Genomic DNA, 15,525 nt, shown 5'->3' with positions numbered 1-15,525 from the left:
TACTATGAGGTATAATTAACAATCAGCTCAATGAGAACAGACAAAACTGGACCCTGTCCTAACTGTGAGCACGTTCTTCACCGGCTGGGCACTGGAACAGGCTCCTCAAGTCCAGCAATCATGGCAGCAAGCCTGCTGGAATCCAAGATGCGTTTGAACAACACTCTCAGACATCAGGTTTGAATTTTGGGTGTTCCTGTGTGGAGGCTGGACTCGATGATCCTTCTGGGTCCCTTCCAACTCAGAATATTCTTTGGTTTTAAGGGTTTACTCAGGGCTCTCCCCTACCCTTCTGTCCTCCCCTAATTACTGCCATCACTGACGGGTTTATTTACTTAAATGTATTCTGCTCATCTTCTACCCATCTTTTTTCCCCCACAAACATGAAGATCTCATGTAATCATCCATCTTCTACTGATAGGTAAAAAAAATTCCAACCAAAAAAAGGACAAGTTAACATCTATTTGATATAAAAGGATGGAAATGCTACTCCCACTCCTGAAACTTTTAACGTGTAGATAACTCTTTCTTCTGCCCATCATTTCCAGTCTTTCAGGAGCCAGTCTACAAGTCTGACGACATACAACTTCTTAACTCATGCAATTCAGCTCTCTAGGTTAGGCTGTAAATGCATATCTAATGATTTAGTAACTTACCCACAAGTGATTCTATAACTACTCTGTATGCAGTAGCATGTCTGTGAAGTTGCCACTGAGTACAGAGACTAGTCATGCGGACTTGATATGTATCCAAATTTGTCACACCCAGGTACACTGAAAATTAAATACAAAAAAGAAAAGAGATTTACTCCTCCAACATGACATACAAGAAAAAGCAACAAAAGAATTACAGCGAAAGAGATTCACAGAATCAATAAGGTTGGAAAAGATCTCTAAGATCATTCAGTCCAACCACCAACCCATCCCTACCATGCCCACTAACCATTTCCCTCAGTGCCACATCTCCACGACTTTTGAACACCTCCAGTGATACAGACTTCACCACCTTCCTTGGCAGCCTATTCCAAGGCTTTACCACTCTTTCAGAGAATAACTTTTTCCTAATATTCAATCTGCAAGGAATATCAGCAGCCCTTGCTGTTAACCCTGTGCAGAGGAGATCAATGTGCTGCCTCTCTTACTCTTTGTCTGCTCCTTTTCCCATGTGGCTCCTGGAACCCACTGCATCTCACCAGGTGATGATGCCCCACTGCTCACTGTGCTGGAAGGAGCTGCACGGAGAACAGCAACCCACAGACAGCTCCCAGATGTGATGGCTTCTTGCCAGAATCTCCAGATATTCCTGGCATCTTTTTAAACATCTTGGCTCTTGTGGCAGCACCCTTTGCAACAACCCCAGCAGACCTCTGTTTTCAGAGAGCTGTAACACAGCTGCAGAGGGCTCACGTTCCCAAATTGTAAGCCACTATGTATGGGGATTAGCTGTTGTATTTTATAATGACAATAATGGGCTTTTATAGCCCTTAGAATACATTAATTTGATTTAACAATGATGAAAGCATTGTACTAAAGAGATCCAATAACACTTTTTTCAATTTTTTTAATTTTTTTTTAATTTCAAGAGCTTCTTACAAAAATGATGTCAATAAATCTCAATAATGGAAGGGGAAAAAAGTGAATTTTTAGATCAGAGGCTTGGAATGTCAGTCAACGTAGTTAAGACTAAATAATGAACATTGCTAAAAAAATCAGTCATTACAAATTAGTATAAAATGTCATTATAAAAGCAGTACTTCCATCAAAAATCTCATTTTAAATTGAGGTTTAGATATATAAGGACTAATTCAGACTACATATAGGGAGTTACAGGAAAAAAAAAAGAGTAACCATTCTTCTATTAAAGCGATTTGTGTATATTACTAGGAAAATATTTGGCTGATAAATAATAGCATCTGGTTTATGACTCCAGTTTTGCTAATGTCCAGTAGATTATAAAGCATGACATGTTTTGATAAGAAAAGAGACTTCAATTTCAGGGAAACAATTTTCACACAACTGAAAAAGACTTGCACGTGAAAATTTACTCAAGGAGCTGCAGAAAGCTATATTTATAGTGAAAAACAGTCTGCAGAGATCTGAACAGCATGAAATCATTCTTACAGGTTTTGGCTACGCCTGTTAGGGCATCACTGAAGCCTGTTGAGTATGAAGCAAATACTTTCACACTGTACTCTGTTCCACTGAAGAGATTTAGAATGAGAATGGTATTAATATCATCTCCTACAAAGGTCTCCAATGCAGGACCAGGGACTGCAAAAAAAAAAAAAAGAAAAAATTAGAAAATCACTTGTTCATCCACTCAATTAACAGGTAGTAAAAACAAAACTTAAAACCTATCCAAAATTACATGCAGCCCTAAAGTTACTATTTTGTTTTGTTTTTACCATGCACAAGGACAAAGACACTGCTCAGAACAGTGTACAGTTCTTGTATGGACAACACACTTGGGAAATTCAGCAGTGGGATTCATTATGGCAGGGCTAGACACTGGCATCTGTAAAAACTCTTTTGTTCTGCTTCAGTGACTTACTACTGCCCTAAATAGAGTGCCAAAGATCTCCTCAGTTTGATGGTGTGCCAGGAGCAACGGGGGACAGCAGACACCAGCCAGAACAGTCCCTAAGGGATTCTTAACACAACAGCATCATTTAGCACTGTGCAAAAATGATAATGGAAATAGAAAAGAATAAAACTATACCAAATAAGAAGTGCAAACAGCTCCTTTCACACCTCTCCTAGATGTTCTGGATAGACTTCAGAAGCCAGACTGAAGTACTGTCTTTAGATATTGTTTTAGTCCCTTAATGGTCACAGTTTTGTTTGCTGTCAATAGAGGACATTTTTCTATAGAACTGTGAATGAAAATAGGTGCCTTGTCTAGCTGCAATGTGCAGGTGGTCAGATGCAGTACAGACAAAATGATCCATGAATAAAAAGGCAATTATGTGGGACAAGTAGGGCAGCCGAAGTAAGTCAAAGAAACTAAAGCTTTGTTTGTGTTGTAAGGGGATGGAAGTCGAGGACAGGGGAACTACAGAAGAGAGGTATAGGAAAAGAAGAAATGTAGCTTCTGAAGTAAATAGAGTCAGGATAAAATGACATAAAAAGATAAAATGATAGAGTTACGTTTGATCAACATTATGAAGGAAATCTTATGGGAATCTTACTGCTGCCTACTACTAGATTACGGAAGGGGGAAGACAAGATGGAGTCACTCTCTTCAGAGGCAAACAGGAAGATGACAAGAGGAAGTAGACAAAATTTGAAATGTGGGAACTTTTGATTATATATTAGGAAAAACAATTTCAAAGTGAAGGCAGTCAAAAAACTGAAGCAAATGCCTAGAGACATTTTGAAATTTCCATTCTTAGAGATACTATTAACTTGATTGAACAAGATCCAGTGACACCTCTTCCAAGTTGGGTCTGTTTTGATCAGGGAGCTGGAAAGGATGATCTCCAGAGATCCTTTCCAATCTGTATCATTCTGTAACTGCAAAATTATCACATTCAAAAACTGAGACATCAAGTTAATAGCATTTTTAAAGAGGTAACTGTAACTATTAGATTTAGTACAAAACTCAGCAAAATATTGCATTAAAGTATAAAACATTGTACTGTCAAAAGTAAATCACCAAAAAACCACAACTGTTTAAAAACTTACTGTTGATAGACTTGTAGACAATTCTGTAGCCCATAGTCGGTGATGGTGGGGCATCCCAACTAATACGTAATCTGTTGTACCATTCATCTGAGACACGTAAATTTCTAGGAGCAGATAAGGGTACTAAAAAGAAATGAAACTGAGCCTTTAAAAATGTAACTTGTACAAGCACATGCATAAAACTCAGATATGTACATGAAATTCATTAAATATCCAGTTTTCTCAAGTTTATGGGCAAATCTGCCAGAAAGAAAGCTTTGTATCAAATTCTTCCTTGGAATTATGTTGACGGATTAATGTCAGCGTACCTCAGAAAGTCATATCAAGTTATACTAAGAACTAATTAGGATCTCTCTTCAATGAACCATGAATTTCCAGATAAATTCCCAACTTTGTTGACAAGGTTTTTTTATTTATGTAAGGCAACTCAGAAATAATGTTCTTTCATTTATATAGTTTATTTCAACACAATTGCACTGAAGTTTTCCAAATCAATCCTGCTCTTGCTTCTAATTTCTAATGACCTTTCACACATAATGATCTCACACACACACACACACTCCCAAAAACTAACAGTACAATAGCTTGCTTGACACTATCCCAGCAGGCAATATTTACATTATTTTCCACATATGCTGGGTTGTCCTTTGTGAGCTCTCTCTCCAGGATTTACCAGTTTTACTACTCAATATATTTTTCCGCAGATTCACTATATTTAAATTCATAATTCAATCTGTCAATTGGAAGCAACTGACTGCTTATAAGCCAATAAATTGAGAATAATATAAAGCTCTTAAATTGTATTCATCAAGCAAAGTAAGGCCATGTTTATACTAAACAATATCAGTACAGTCAGGGATAAAAGACCAGAAGAGCATTTCTTCATACATATTCTGATTCAAGAAAAGCAAGAAGTTCACACTTACGAGTTTTGCCAGGAGCTGAGACACTGACTCCCTCCCCATCAGCATAGATTGGAGTGATTGTAACTTTGTATTCTGTATCAGGCAGCAGAGGCTGAAGCAGAAGAGTGTTTTGTCTCCCAGGCACCATTATCTGCACAGTCACAATACCAGAAACAAGGTTAACGATTAGGGTCAAAACCTTCTCGTATCATAGAAGCATAGAATGGCCTGGGTAGAAAAGGACCTCAAAGGTCATCTAGTTTCAGCCTCCCTGCTGAATGTAGGGTCGCCAACCACTACACCAGGCTGCCCAGAGCCGCATCCAGCCTGGCCTTGAACACCTCCAGGGACGGGGCATCCACAACCTCCCTGGGCAACCTGTTGCAGTACGTCACCATTCTCTGTGTGAAAAACTTCCTCCTAATATCTAACATACATCTCCCCTGTCTTAGTTTAAAACTATTCCCCCTTGTCCTATCACTATCCACCCATGTAAACAGTTGTACCCCCTCATGTTTATATGCTCCCTTTAAATACTGGAAAGGCACAATGAGGTCTCCCCAGAGCCTTCTCTTCTCTAAGCTAAACAAGCCCAGTTCCCTCAACCTTTCTTCATAGGAGAGGTGCTCCAGCCCTCTGATCATCTTAGTATCATAGATGAACTGTGATTTCATTAGTACTTGTCACTAAAATTTTAATCTCAGTGAGATTCAGAAGTCTGAATGGGAGCTATCTGGCACATGAAGAGGACACAGTGAAAAATAAAAATAAGAAAAAGAGAATAAGACCTTGTATTTCCTGCACCAAACCTGTTCTTTGAAGTGATATTATTGGAAGCAACAGTCCCAAGGTTCAAGTTCTTATTTTGGATCCTCCCTATCTCAAGCCCATTGTGTGAATCTATCACCTGAGCCAGCAACCTCACATATTTGGCAAGAAGCTGACAGACCTATAATAAGCCAGTTCAAATCAAGAGGAAAAAGCAGAAAGTGAGCCTCAACGTGTTTTGCTATTTTAAAGAGAAATGATTTATCTGAGGATGTTGCAGCTAAATTTTCTGAAGCTGATACTCAGAAAAGAAGAAAGCTCTCATCAGATCTAATGCTCCAGGACACACTTAAACTACTTCTAATTTTGGCAAGGGATACACAGAAGGACATTAATCTAGTACACCCAGGTGCTGAGACTTGTCAAAGAAATACCTAAAGACATACCCATAACCTTCTGTGTTAATCCCCTCAGTACATATACTCCAAACACACAGACCAAGCTTCTGAAAAGACCCACCAGTTTTTTAGGTTTTTAGAAGAGGGGATGTAAGCACTGAGAATTCTCACATTTCACAACAATATCTTCCACAGGACAACATGGTTTTTGAAAAAAATTCTTGGCTTGAAGGAAGAAAAAAAATGTGATCCTTCCAGCACACCCAAGAATGAACATGTAATTTAGGGACTGACTCTTCTGTAATGAAAAGTATCCTATTACATTTTTTTTTCCCTTGATTTTCAGCCAATTGCATTAAAGATTAAAAAGCTTATTATTATTTTTATGGAGAGGGAGGAGTAATTGGAATTTAAAACACAGAAATCAGAGCCAAAAAACCTAAGTATCCACCACAGAATTGTCACGCTATAGTATATTTAAGCCCAAATTCCACAAAACTTTTGGGTTCTGTTTAAGAAATGTAGTTAAACATATGAACACTATTTTTTTTTCCCCACATTTATACTGCACCTCCGGGGTGCTTGAAACCACATGATAAAACACTTTTCTTCAGTTTAAAATGTGCTTAGTTTTAATGATGATTTTAAGTAGTTCTTTATAAAGTATTTATGCATGTGATTAATTTCAAAAATGAAACTGAAACTGTGACCAAAGATAATATAACTTGAGTGTGTACTTAAAATTAAATAATTTGTGGAATTAGAGCCAAGACATCTACCTAATTTGAAGAAGTTTTGAGTCAACTCATAATTCCTTCCAATAGCAGAGTTTGACTATCATTTCTTACAGCTATAATTTCCTTAAGACTTAAAACAAACATACATACAAACAAAAAGCAAATAAATAAATAATTTTTAAAAAAACGAACTTGTACACACTTAAAAAAAATACAGGAAGAGGACAGACAGCCAGTCTTTTAACCTTCTTAGGTTTGGTCCTGCATTTGACTGTTTGTCTGTTATGAATCAGAAGCTATGAGAATTAAAATTTTTAAATTCTATCTCACAGTAAAACCAAGCATGAATCATTTACTGACTGCAACAGGAGAGTTATGCAAGGAGAGATCATGCCTTAGCAACTATTAAGCAACCCTTTCAAGTTTATGAAGCTATTCATAAAAAGCTATACAGACCGTTCTTACCGCTTCCTCAGCACGGTCACCTTTGGCGGTGAGATAGGTCACTCTGAACTGCTGAACACTGTAATCTGAAATGTCCCACACCACCCTCAGACTTGAGGTTGTTTCATCATCTATAAGAAGATTTCTGACTCCTGTTCGAAAAACTAAAGCCAAAAGTAATTTAATTAGCATTTTATCAATTCACTTTTTAGATTCAGAATTGTGCTAATTATCACCAAGTCTATCCGAGGATAAACCCATTCAGTTCAGTCATACTTGAGCTTAACCACATAAAAACTTTAACAATGTAATTAAATAATAGTTACTACAACAGGATAACTACTATACTGCCATTAATATGTATTATCCCACTTGCTTTATTTATATTACTTCACTTATGGAGCATTATAATAATATAAAACTAACTGCAGACAGAATACTACAAAACAAAAAAAATGCAGAACTGCTGATTCAGAAACTTCAGTTTTCTAACTCTCAAGTAGACAAAGAACCCTCAAAAATAAACAAATTTCTGAAGAATATTCAAGCTCATATTTATGTTCATGTTTATAAGAGACAACAGAGTCAGATTTTCCAAATTAGACTCAGTTTTTGTACTCCTATGCAGTGTCTCTGGAACCATTCTAATTTCCTACACTGCATTACAGGCTGGCTCCTATCCCACACGTGGCATGTGCAGGAAGCTGCCTACACAGAGAAGCGTGGTGGAGGAGCACAACAGCACGCACCTTTCACCAGTGATGGTCCTCACCTGGAGTCTACACCTCAAAAAGATCTTCCATGACAGCATGCTGACCACATAAACCATGAGGATTTGGTGTTACCAGCCCCTCAGTACCATCACAGCTCTCTGTCCCTAGATCTGGGTGTGTTAGGTGTGGGAAGTCTCTTTACCTTCAGTGTTCAAACTGTTTACATTTATTCCATTTACCTGCTATGGTGGGCTTAGGAGTTGTGGTAGTGGTAGCAGTAGTAGTAGTAGTCACAGTGGTAGGTATTGCAGTAGTTCCTGCAACTGAAAAACAATACTCAGCTCACAAGCAATTCAACAAGATAAGCCACAGAATTCACCTTGTATTTCTAACTATGACAACAAAAACGTGTGTTCACATCTACAAATATCCCACACACTTCAGGCATTTCAGAGACTACAAAGGAACTATTTATTTCGTTTACTTTAGGCATATAGATGTGCAGGAGTAAGTCCTTACATCTAAAGATATGACATAAATTGTACAATTAAATAAGAATATGTATAGTCTTCCACATTTCTGGCTTAGCCATGAATAACAATCTCCACTTTGATGAGTTGTTGGAGTTGTCACATTTACTGAATTGAGGACTTTGTAAAGGTGTTCACTACTGTCCAAGTGAAAACTGGAAGTATGCTCAGTAACAATGGGCACTGCCAGCATCATTTGGACGGGCAGTGACTTCTTAACAGAGGACCCAAGAACAAGCCTGTAATTAATAAAAATCAATTATATTTTTGAATCTACACATGAAAAATATAGTTGTTTACTTAACCAAGTCAGTATCCATCAAAGGAGTATCTGCACTTGAATTTAAGAGATATTTTTTCCTCATTGAATAGAAAAAAATGATCCATATCAGTTTACATCATGCCAAAGAGTATCCTAAGCTGCACTTCAACAGAAATTTACTGATACCTTAGAAATAAGAAAATCAAACATCTTCCCCCCAAAAAGCTCCCTTTGCAAGCCAGAAATGATTTACTGAATAGGTGCTTCTTTCATAACCTTTCAAGAGCCTCCTTTCACACAAAAAGTCCATTTCCTTATAGCAAACCCACAAAATTCTCATTTCTTAGAGAAAAACAATGCCAGCAGCTAAGGACAAGGTGTTTTTCATGTCTCGCAGTTCTTGATAAAGAGAGAAAGGACACATTTTTGTTTGTTTTTTAATCCATGTGATCGAGCAACGCAAATTTCCACAAATGGTACATTGCTCCAGAAATAGACTTAAAATATAAATACACTTTCAGTTCCTTGACAGAGGACAGAAAAGAGATGAAAATCTTCAGGGCAATGATTTTATCTCATATTATTCTAGCAGGTTTATCCAGTTTTTTCTGGACACTGATTTCAGCCACGAGTGAACACCTCTCTCTAGTGAGTATAAATTACATAAATAAGAAAGAAAAGGGCATACCATAAATGCCAAACATTTTCAACAAAAATCCTCTCAAGTATTAACTTTAAAATATTTATTGCCTCCCCTCAATTTAATATATCTTCTAATGAAAAGCCATGTTTCAAGATTAAAAGTTGTCATGTAAGATGGAAGAATATATTTCCAGATCCTATGGCTATGGGTTCAGAGAGGGAGCCAAACCATCAATTTGATTCAATGCCATCTACCATATAATACTAAGCAAGTAAAAAAAATATTGTCAGTAAAGTCCAGGCGCTAAACCAACACATTTTTCATTATTAAAGCAAACCAAAGATGGACTATATTTTAAGTGTTAGGTTTATACATAAAATTTAAATCACTTAAACGTCTCTAAAAATTAAATTCAAGATTTTGTCTTACATGTAGCTCCAAGAACAGCAACAACTTCACTTTCAGTTTCATCATCAAAAACTGCCAGCAAAGAAACTTCATATTCTGTGTTGGGCAACAAACCCTCAATAACGTAACTGTCTGCATCTCCATTTAAGACAACCTAAGTAGCAAAGCAAGATTAAAGCACTTGATTAATTTACATAAAGTGTCTGAAGTCAAGGAAGGAAAATAAATTCTTCTTTAAAATAACGTAAATCTACACTGAAATATGCCCAAATAACTTATTACCTATGTTAAAATAAAAAGTATCACAAAGTAAGATTGGAAAAAAAATATGTTAAGAAAATTTTAAATGTATTTATGATTTTGTGGATGGCTTGATTATCTTAACATGCAGTCTTATTCTTTCATCTACAATTAATGAATTGCTAGAGCTCAACATAAGCATTTCATTTGAAAACCTCTTAAATTCAAAACATTCATCAATGAAAGCAATATAACAGTGCAAGTTAGCTTTCATTCATATATTTACCATTCAATCACTGTCACGACAAGCATATTTAGTATCTCTGTAGCTTTACAAAATGCTGTTTCTCTATTAGATTTATAATCTGAGTTATGACTCCATCCATTTGAATGTTACTTTAGGAATACAGGTAAATGCACTCTGCAACTAGTTGCGTTAAATGTAAAAGGTTACTACTAATTCTACCAAGCCCTATTTGCCATAAATTACTACACTCTGCCACAGACCACCAGCACATCAGCTCATCCTGGGGTAACCACTCGCCAAAGAAATCAAGCAGATTGCATGCTGTAACAGAAAGAACATTTGCAGCAGATTTGGGGATTCATGGGAGATGTGCTGTTGAGAAGCTGGCTATATGTCATGGCATTTTAAAAAGTAAATTTCCTTATTTCTACCTATGACAGCAACAGAAGATTCACATGTGCTAAGGAGAAGGTTTTTCCTTAGGATTTTTGTGTTTCATAGATTTTTATTGGAAGAGGTGAACAGATAGGTAGGAACTGGAGCTAAGGGAACTGTGAAGCAGAACAGAAGGAGCCTGTGCAGTAATTCCAGTGAAACTGGTTGACTTGTCTGGGGAATAATCACTAGCTTATGCAGATAAATGCCATCACAAAACAATCTTTCTTGGGCAAGTTTTTATACATGGCCATTATATAACCAAACAATATATAAATGCTGCATAAAGTCTACCACAGCAGCTAGCAGAAATAGTAAACCACGCTATATTCTATCCATGACCCCAGATTTCCTAAGTTGGCAGACAGGCACTGTCGAGGAAAAAAATATATACCCTTGAAAGAGGGACTCATTAACCAATCATAGACTTTCTGAACTCTGATACAGAAAAGAAAAGGAGAAATAAATTAGTTGGGCCCATGTCTTCTACAACTATCAGAAAACGAATTAGGCAGCCCATATTGTGCACTCTAGCATCTATTTTCCTGGGAAAAATTCAGAAATCAGCTTCAGTGAGTCTAGCAGAATTAAAGTAGGTGTAAGTAATATCTTTTTCAGTTCCCCAGACTGTCTAGTCGCATGTGTCATCATAAAATTCCTATACATAGCTACTATCTTACACATATCTTTGGCAAACTTTCTGCAGCATAGCTTCTACCACTCTCCACTCCCTGCTAAATAGCAGTGTTCGGAGATGAACACAAAAAAAGAACACAAAGAGCTGAACTTTCAAGTGGAGAGGACAAATAACAGAAGCAAAAATAGTAACAAATAAAGAAGTAGAGCAGCATGCATTTCCTACTTTAACCTACACATAAAAGGTCACTGTAAAATAATGTATGCCAGCTCTTTTGTGCTAACAACTCACTATACTCTCCTCACATATCAGCAGTGTGGGTGAAGTAAGTTGAGGTGTGTGTAATTCTCAACACCACTCCATGACCCCACTCAGCTAATTGGCAAGTTGGGTCTTGGGAGAAAGGGAGGGAGTGCATGTTTTTTCTCTGCATGACTGATCACTTAGCTGGGAAAGAAGCTTAAAGAGGCAGGCAACAGCCCGGAGGTATTGTGCTATCCTAGGCACGACCCCATTAGAAAGGTCATGCAAGGAGAACAAGAAAAGAACTTGAGTATTTCTAATATTTTAACATAGAAAAAATACTGAGGCCTCCAGCCTTAATGAACACAATGAACAAGTGAAACCCTACAAGTTCAAATATTTCCTGATCACTAATTCTCACACTCAAAGGACACCACAGACACCATAAATCTCACCCCTCCAAAACAATCACAAGGCTTAAAGGGTTTCAGTGACAACTACTCTTTGGAGCTTAACAGAAACAAATCAGTTCAGCATCGTGCAAATAAATCAGTGCTGCAGGAGGATGCTAGGGAATGACCTGTGCCCGCTATCTCACCTGCCAATTCCTTCTTTTCCCTGCTCCTTCCTGTAATTTCTTTCAACAGTTTGCAGGACTACCTCTTGCTGGGTCAAAGAACTGGCCTCAGCTAAATCTACAGAGAATGACACTTAACTTAATTTTGAAAGACTGCTTCCTGTCCTAACAGATGAAAAAAATTATGCATGAAATCTAGGCACAGGTCACTTTTGCCCACCATGTTTTCTACCTCAATCAACAGTTTTCAGACATGATCTCTCTTCAGAGTGCTTATGCCAACTGAGCAAGATGTTTCAGACATTATAAAAGACTGAAGAGCACGAAAGAAGCAAATACTATGAGGGAACAGATAATAAAAGAGACAAAATCGGACAGAATACAAACAACAGAGAATTTGGGAAGGGAGAGAAAGTGCCTGGTGCAAAATACTGGGAAAAAGATAACAAAACTTAAACAGTCTAATAGGAGGAAAAATAATTTAATGATTTAGACTAATGAAAATGGCACTATAGTGAAGATGCATAAGGGCCAATAGCAAAAAACACAGCATGGAAAGGAAAAAGAGAATTACCAATTAATCTAATAAATTAACTACGGTTAATTTGAAAGGTAAGTTTTACCTTTCAAACATTTACAACTTAGGCTTCATGGTCAATTGTAATATGACCAGCTTATCAGACAAATGCAGATCCTTATGTGATCACCTCACAGCTCTGGTTGAGTTGCCAACATCTTCTAGTAAAATGAAGAATATGAACCTCTGAAAACTGAAATAGCATCAAACATCAAAACTAGTTCTATGCAAGTTGCACATTACAGGCTATTATTCACAAAAGATGTATTTTCACTTCCTCTTCCAAAATAAAGTTGAATATTTGTTTGATTATGGTTTCAAGAGTTTTGCAGCAGGATAGATCTCTTTCCAAGTCAATCGGTCAGGCTTAATCAGCAAAAGGTGATGCAAAGGACCTAAGAATCGAATTTCTTGTCCTGTTTCATACCATCAAAGAGTCAAGGCAACTCACCTCTTCAGATTCCCCTCCATCCAAAGGAATCCATGCCAATCTGTAAAAAGCAATATCTGAGGAGGTGGGTTTCCAGCTGACCCTAAAACTATCTGTTGATGCTTCATCTACTTCCAAATGCTGGGGTGGTGGAACTTTTCCTGCAAAATATAATGCAAAAGAAAAGTGAAAGTAAATTATTCTCTGAAACTTACATGGCAACATCAAGAATGCACCATTTCACCCGTAGCTTGTTACAAAAAGTAAAACATGGAAGATAGATGACAAATACACAACAGATTCTTCACACACTTACACACTTGGGGAACTGTTTCTGTAATTGGAGAGGGAAATACACATAATATACGCTCTTTATCTGCTCCAAATGTACAAGCTTCCTAGTCCTTTCTCCACTGGAGGAGCTCCATGCAATCCTAACTCATTTTCCTTTTCCCAGACCTCTGTTTGCCACGCTCCTTTCTTTTCCTCCAGCTCAAACTAAATTCCTAATCTCTGCCCTTTCCACACACTTTGTTTATATTTCCATTTCTAATTTGCATGTGGGTACCAACTTCTTGTTCTGCACATGTATGTCCCCCTTTCTCTTCCACCTCATGTTTCTCTCTCCTCCCTCAAAGACCTTCTCCTGTTCTTATGCTGGAAAGCATTAGTAACTGCCATCAGCCATTTGTTTAATGCACAATCTGCAGAAAACTGTTACAGAAACCACTACTGGACTAAAAAGACTACAAGAGCTTTACACGTCTTACATATCTCTCTGCATATAAAAGTTTCTACTCTTAATTGCAGAAATAATTCAGTGGCTAACTATATGGTTCAGAATTCATCACACTGCAGCCAGATAGCCAAATCTCATCACTTTGAATGATGTTTCAGAAAGCTGGGGAGTTAAGTGCCTTACTACCTAATTGCAATAAAATATACTTTAAAATGGCTGATTGTGAAAAGACTGAAAAAGAAACCTTATTAATACAAATGCTTCCATGAAGTCACATCACTCCCATGACTAAGGATGCAACTGGTCCCATACTAATGGAGTAATGAAGTTGAATACTCCAGTGAAAATAATGGAAAGCATTCCCATATATGTGAATCCACAGTCAGAAACACTTGCTGTTACTGGTCATGTTTTCCAGCAAAGCATGAGAGCATCAAAATTGTTCCTGGAAAGCCTTCAAAAGTTTGGACATACTTACTTGTGGTAAAGCTGCCAGTAAGTGGTTCAGATTGTCCTTCATCATACAAGGAGAAAATAGCAACAGTATATTCTGTAAGGGCTGTCAGACTTTTTAAAGTATGTGTTGAAACAGGACCGACTTCCACCTAGAGGAAGCATAATTTGCAAAAGATGTTGATCACACATTAGGAATAAGGAAGGAAGGTTGCTATATATTTTCAATGTCTGAAATTCTGCAGGGTAATAATAATATAGTAATAGAACATCATGTAATTAGTGAAGAGATTCTGAGGAACTACGAACAATGATAAATTCAAGGCCATAAAAGCTAGGAAAATCCATTAAAGTAAGTATTCTAGCTTGTGACAAACTAGAGAAAAGGAGAAATAAGTCTTCATTAACTAACATCAGCACTGTGTGTTCAGGAACATGGAAGTGGAAGGAACTTCTGGGGCTACTGAATTCAGTCCCTTACTATTATGGATAATTTTGCATAAATCATTATGTTTAACTTTTGTCAAGAGAAAAGATAACAGTTTTAACTGGTTTCTGTCCAGGCTGCAATGAACATGACTTTGCTCAGAATTTAAAAACTAAAGGCTATATAAGCTGACAGTTATCTGTCCAAATATTCAATGTTATGTTTGCTTAGCATCACAGGAGAAATGCTACTGATGCAGAGCAAACAAAAGAAATGCCACCTTCTCTTTAAACAGACACAAAGGAATAGTTGAAAGGTAGGTAAAAATCTTTAACATTCTCACATTATAAATTATATTACCACAAGTCTAAGATATTCAAAACAGTTACCACAGAACCACAGGATCACAGGATTTCCAGAGCTGAAAGGGACCAACAAGCATCACAAGACCAGATATGCCCCAGAAGAAAACATGATTACACATGACACACAAGAATTTTTTTGAGGTTTAAGTTATATACTACAACTTATTTTGTAGTGGAGATGGCTTGTCTTAATAATCAGAACCATTTACTGTGATCTTTAAAAAACTTTTTCTGCATTCTTTTGGATGTCTCTATTAATATAATTCCATCCCATCTTTCATTATGTGAATGATTCTTGATGTTAAAAGATATTATGAAGCACCTTTAGTAACTAGGGACAACTAAATATTGCATAACTTTTTAAATGCATACATTTAAGTTAGAAAAATTGTTATCACCATTCTGTTCAAGTCAGATCCTTTTTCTAGGAATCAAGTTTTTAAAACATAATTACTGCAATATATGTTAAGAAAATGTGTGGAAGCCTTCAGACTTCTTGAACGACCTTGCGCTCATGCCATATGACCTTGAAAATCTTGTAATCTGGACCAAATCAAGAATAAATGTTTCCATACTAAATATATAGTCAAGATCCTGATCCTACCATTATTCACATAGGTAGTTTCCTTCAATTTAAATACACGAGCAATTACTAGTCTTGTTT

At 36.9% G+C, this 15,525-nt stretch overlaps 1 protein-coding gene across 8 annotated transcripts in view; it reads right to left on the bottom strand.

Moving 5' to 3' along the window:
- COL14A1 (collagen type XIV alpha 1 chain) overlaps positions 1-15,525 on the bottom strand; it is a 118,443-nt gene that overhangs the window by 56,901 nt on the left and 46,017 nt on the right. For 6 of the 8 annotated variants that reach the window (XR_002434900.1, XM_021385898.1, XM_021385900.1 and 3 more), the window contains exons 15-23: positions 14,095-14,221; positions 12,899-13,038; positions 9,513-9,645; positions 7,888-7,971; positions 6,948-7,099; positions 4,610-4,739; positions 3,684-3,806; positions 2,121-2,270; positions 657-773 (exon numbers count right to left, since the gene is read on the bottom strand). Coding sequence is in view for 7 of the 8 variants with exons in the window: in XM_021385898.1 (XP_021241573.1) it covers positions 657-773; positions 2,121-2,270; positions 3,684-3,806; positions 4,610-4,739; positions 6,948-7,099; positions 7,888-7,971; positions 9,513-9,645; positions 12,899-13,038; positions 14,095-14,221 (1,156 nt within the window). In the remaining variant the exon portion in view is untranslated. The remainder of the gene's footprint in view (positions 1-656; positions 774-2,120; positions 2,271-3,683; positions 3,807-4,609; positions 4,740-6,947; positions 7,100-7,887; positions 7,972-9,512; positions 9,646-12,898; positions 13,039-14,094; positions 14,222-15,525) is intronic. The other 2 variants (XM_021385899.1, XM_021385896.1) reach the window with 1 other exon arrangement.

The sequence above is a fragment of the Numida meleagris genome, chromosome 2 (assembly GCF_002078875.1).
Source record: "Numida meleagris isolate 19003 breed g44 Domestic line chromosome 2, NumMel1.0, whole genome shotgun sequence".
Classification (NCBI taxonomy): Eukaryota; Metazoa; Chordata; class Aves; order Galliformes; family Numididae; genus Numida; species Numida meleagris.
Note: the sequence above shows the minus strand (reverse complement) of the source record. Positions and strands in the feature narration are given on the sequence as shown.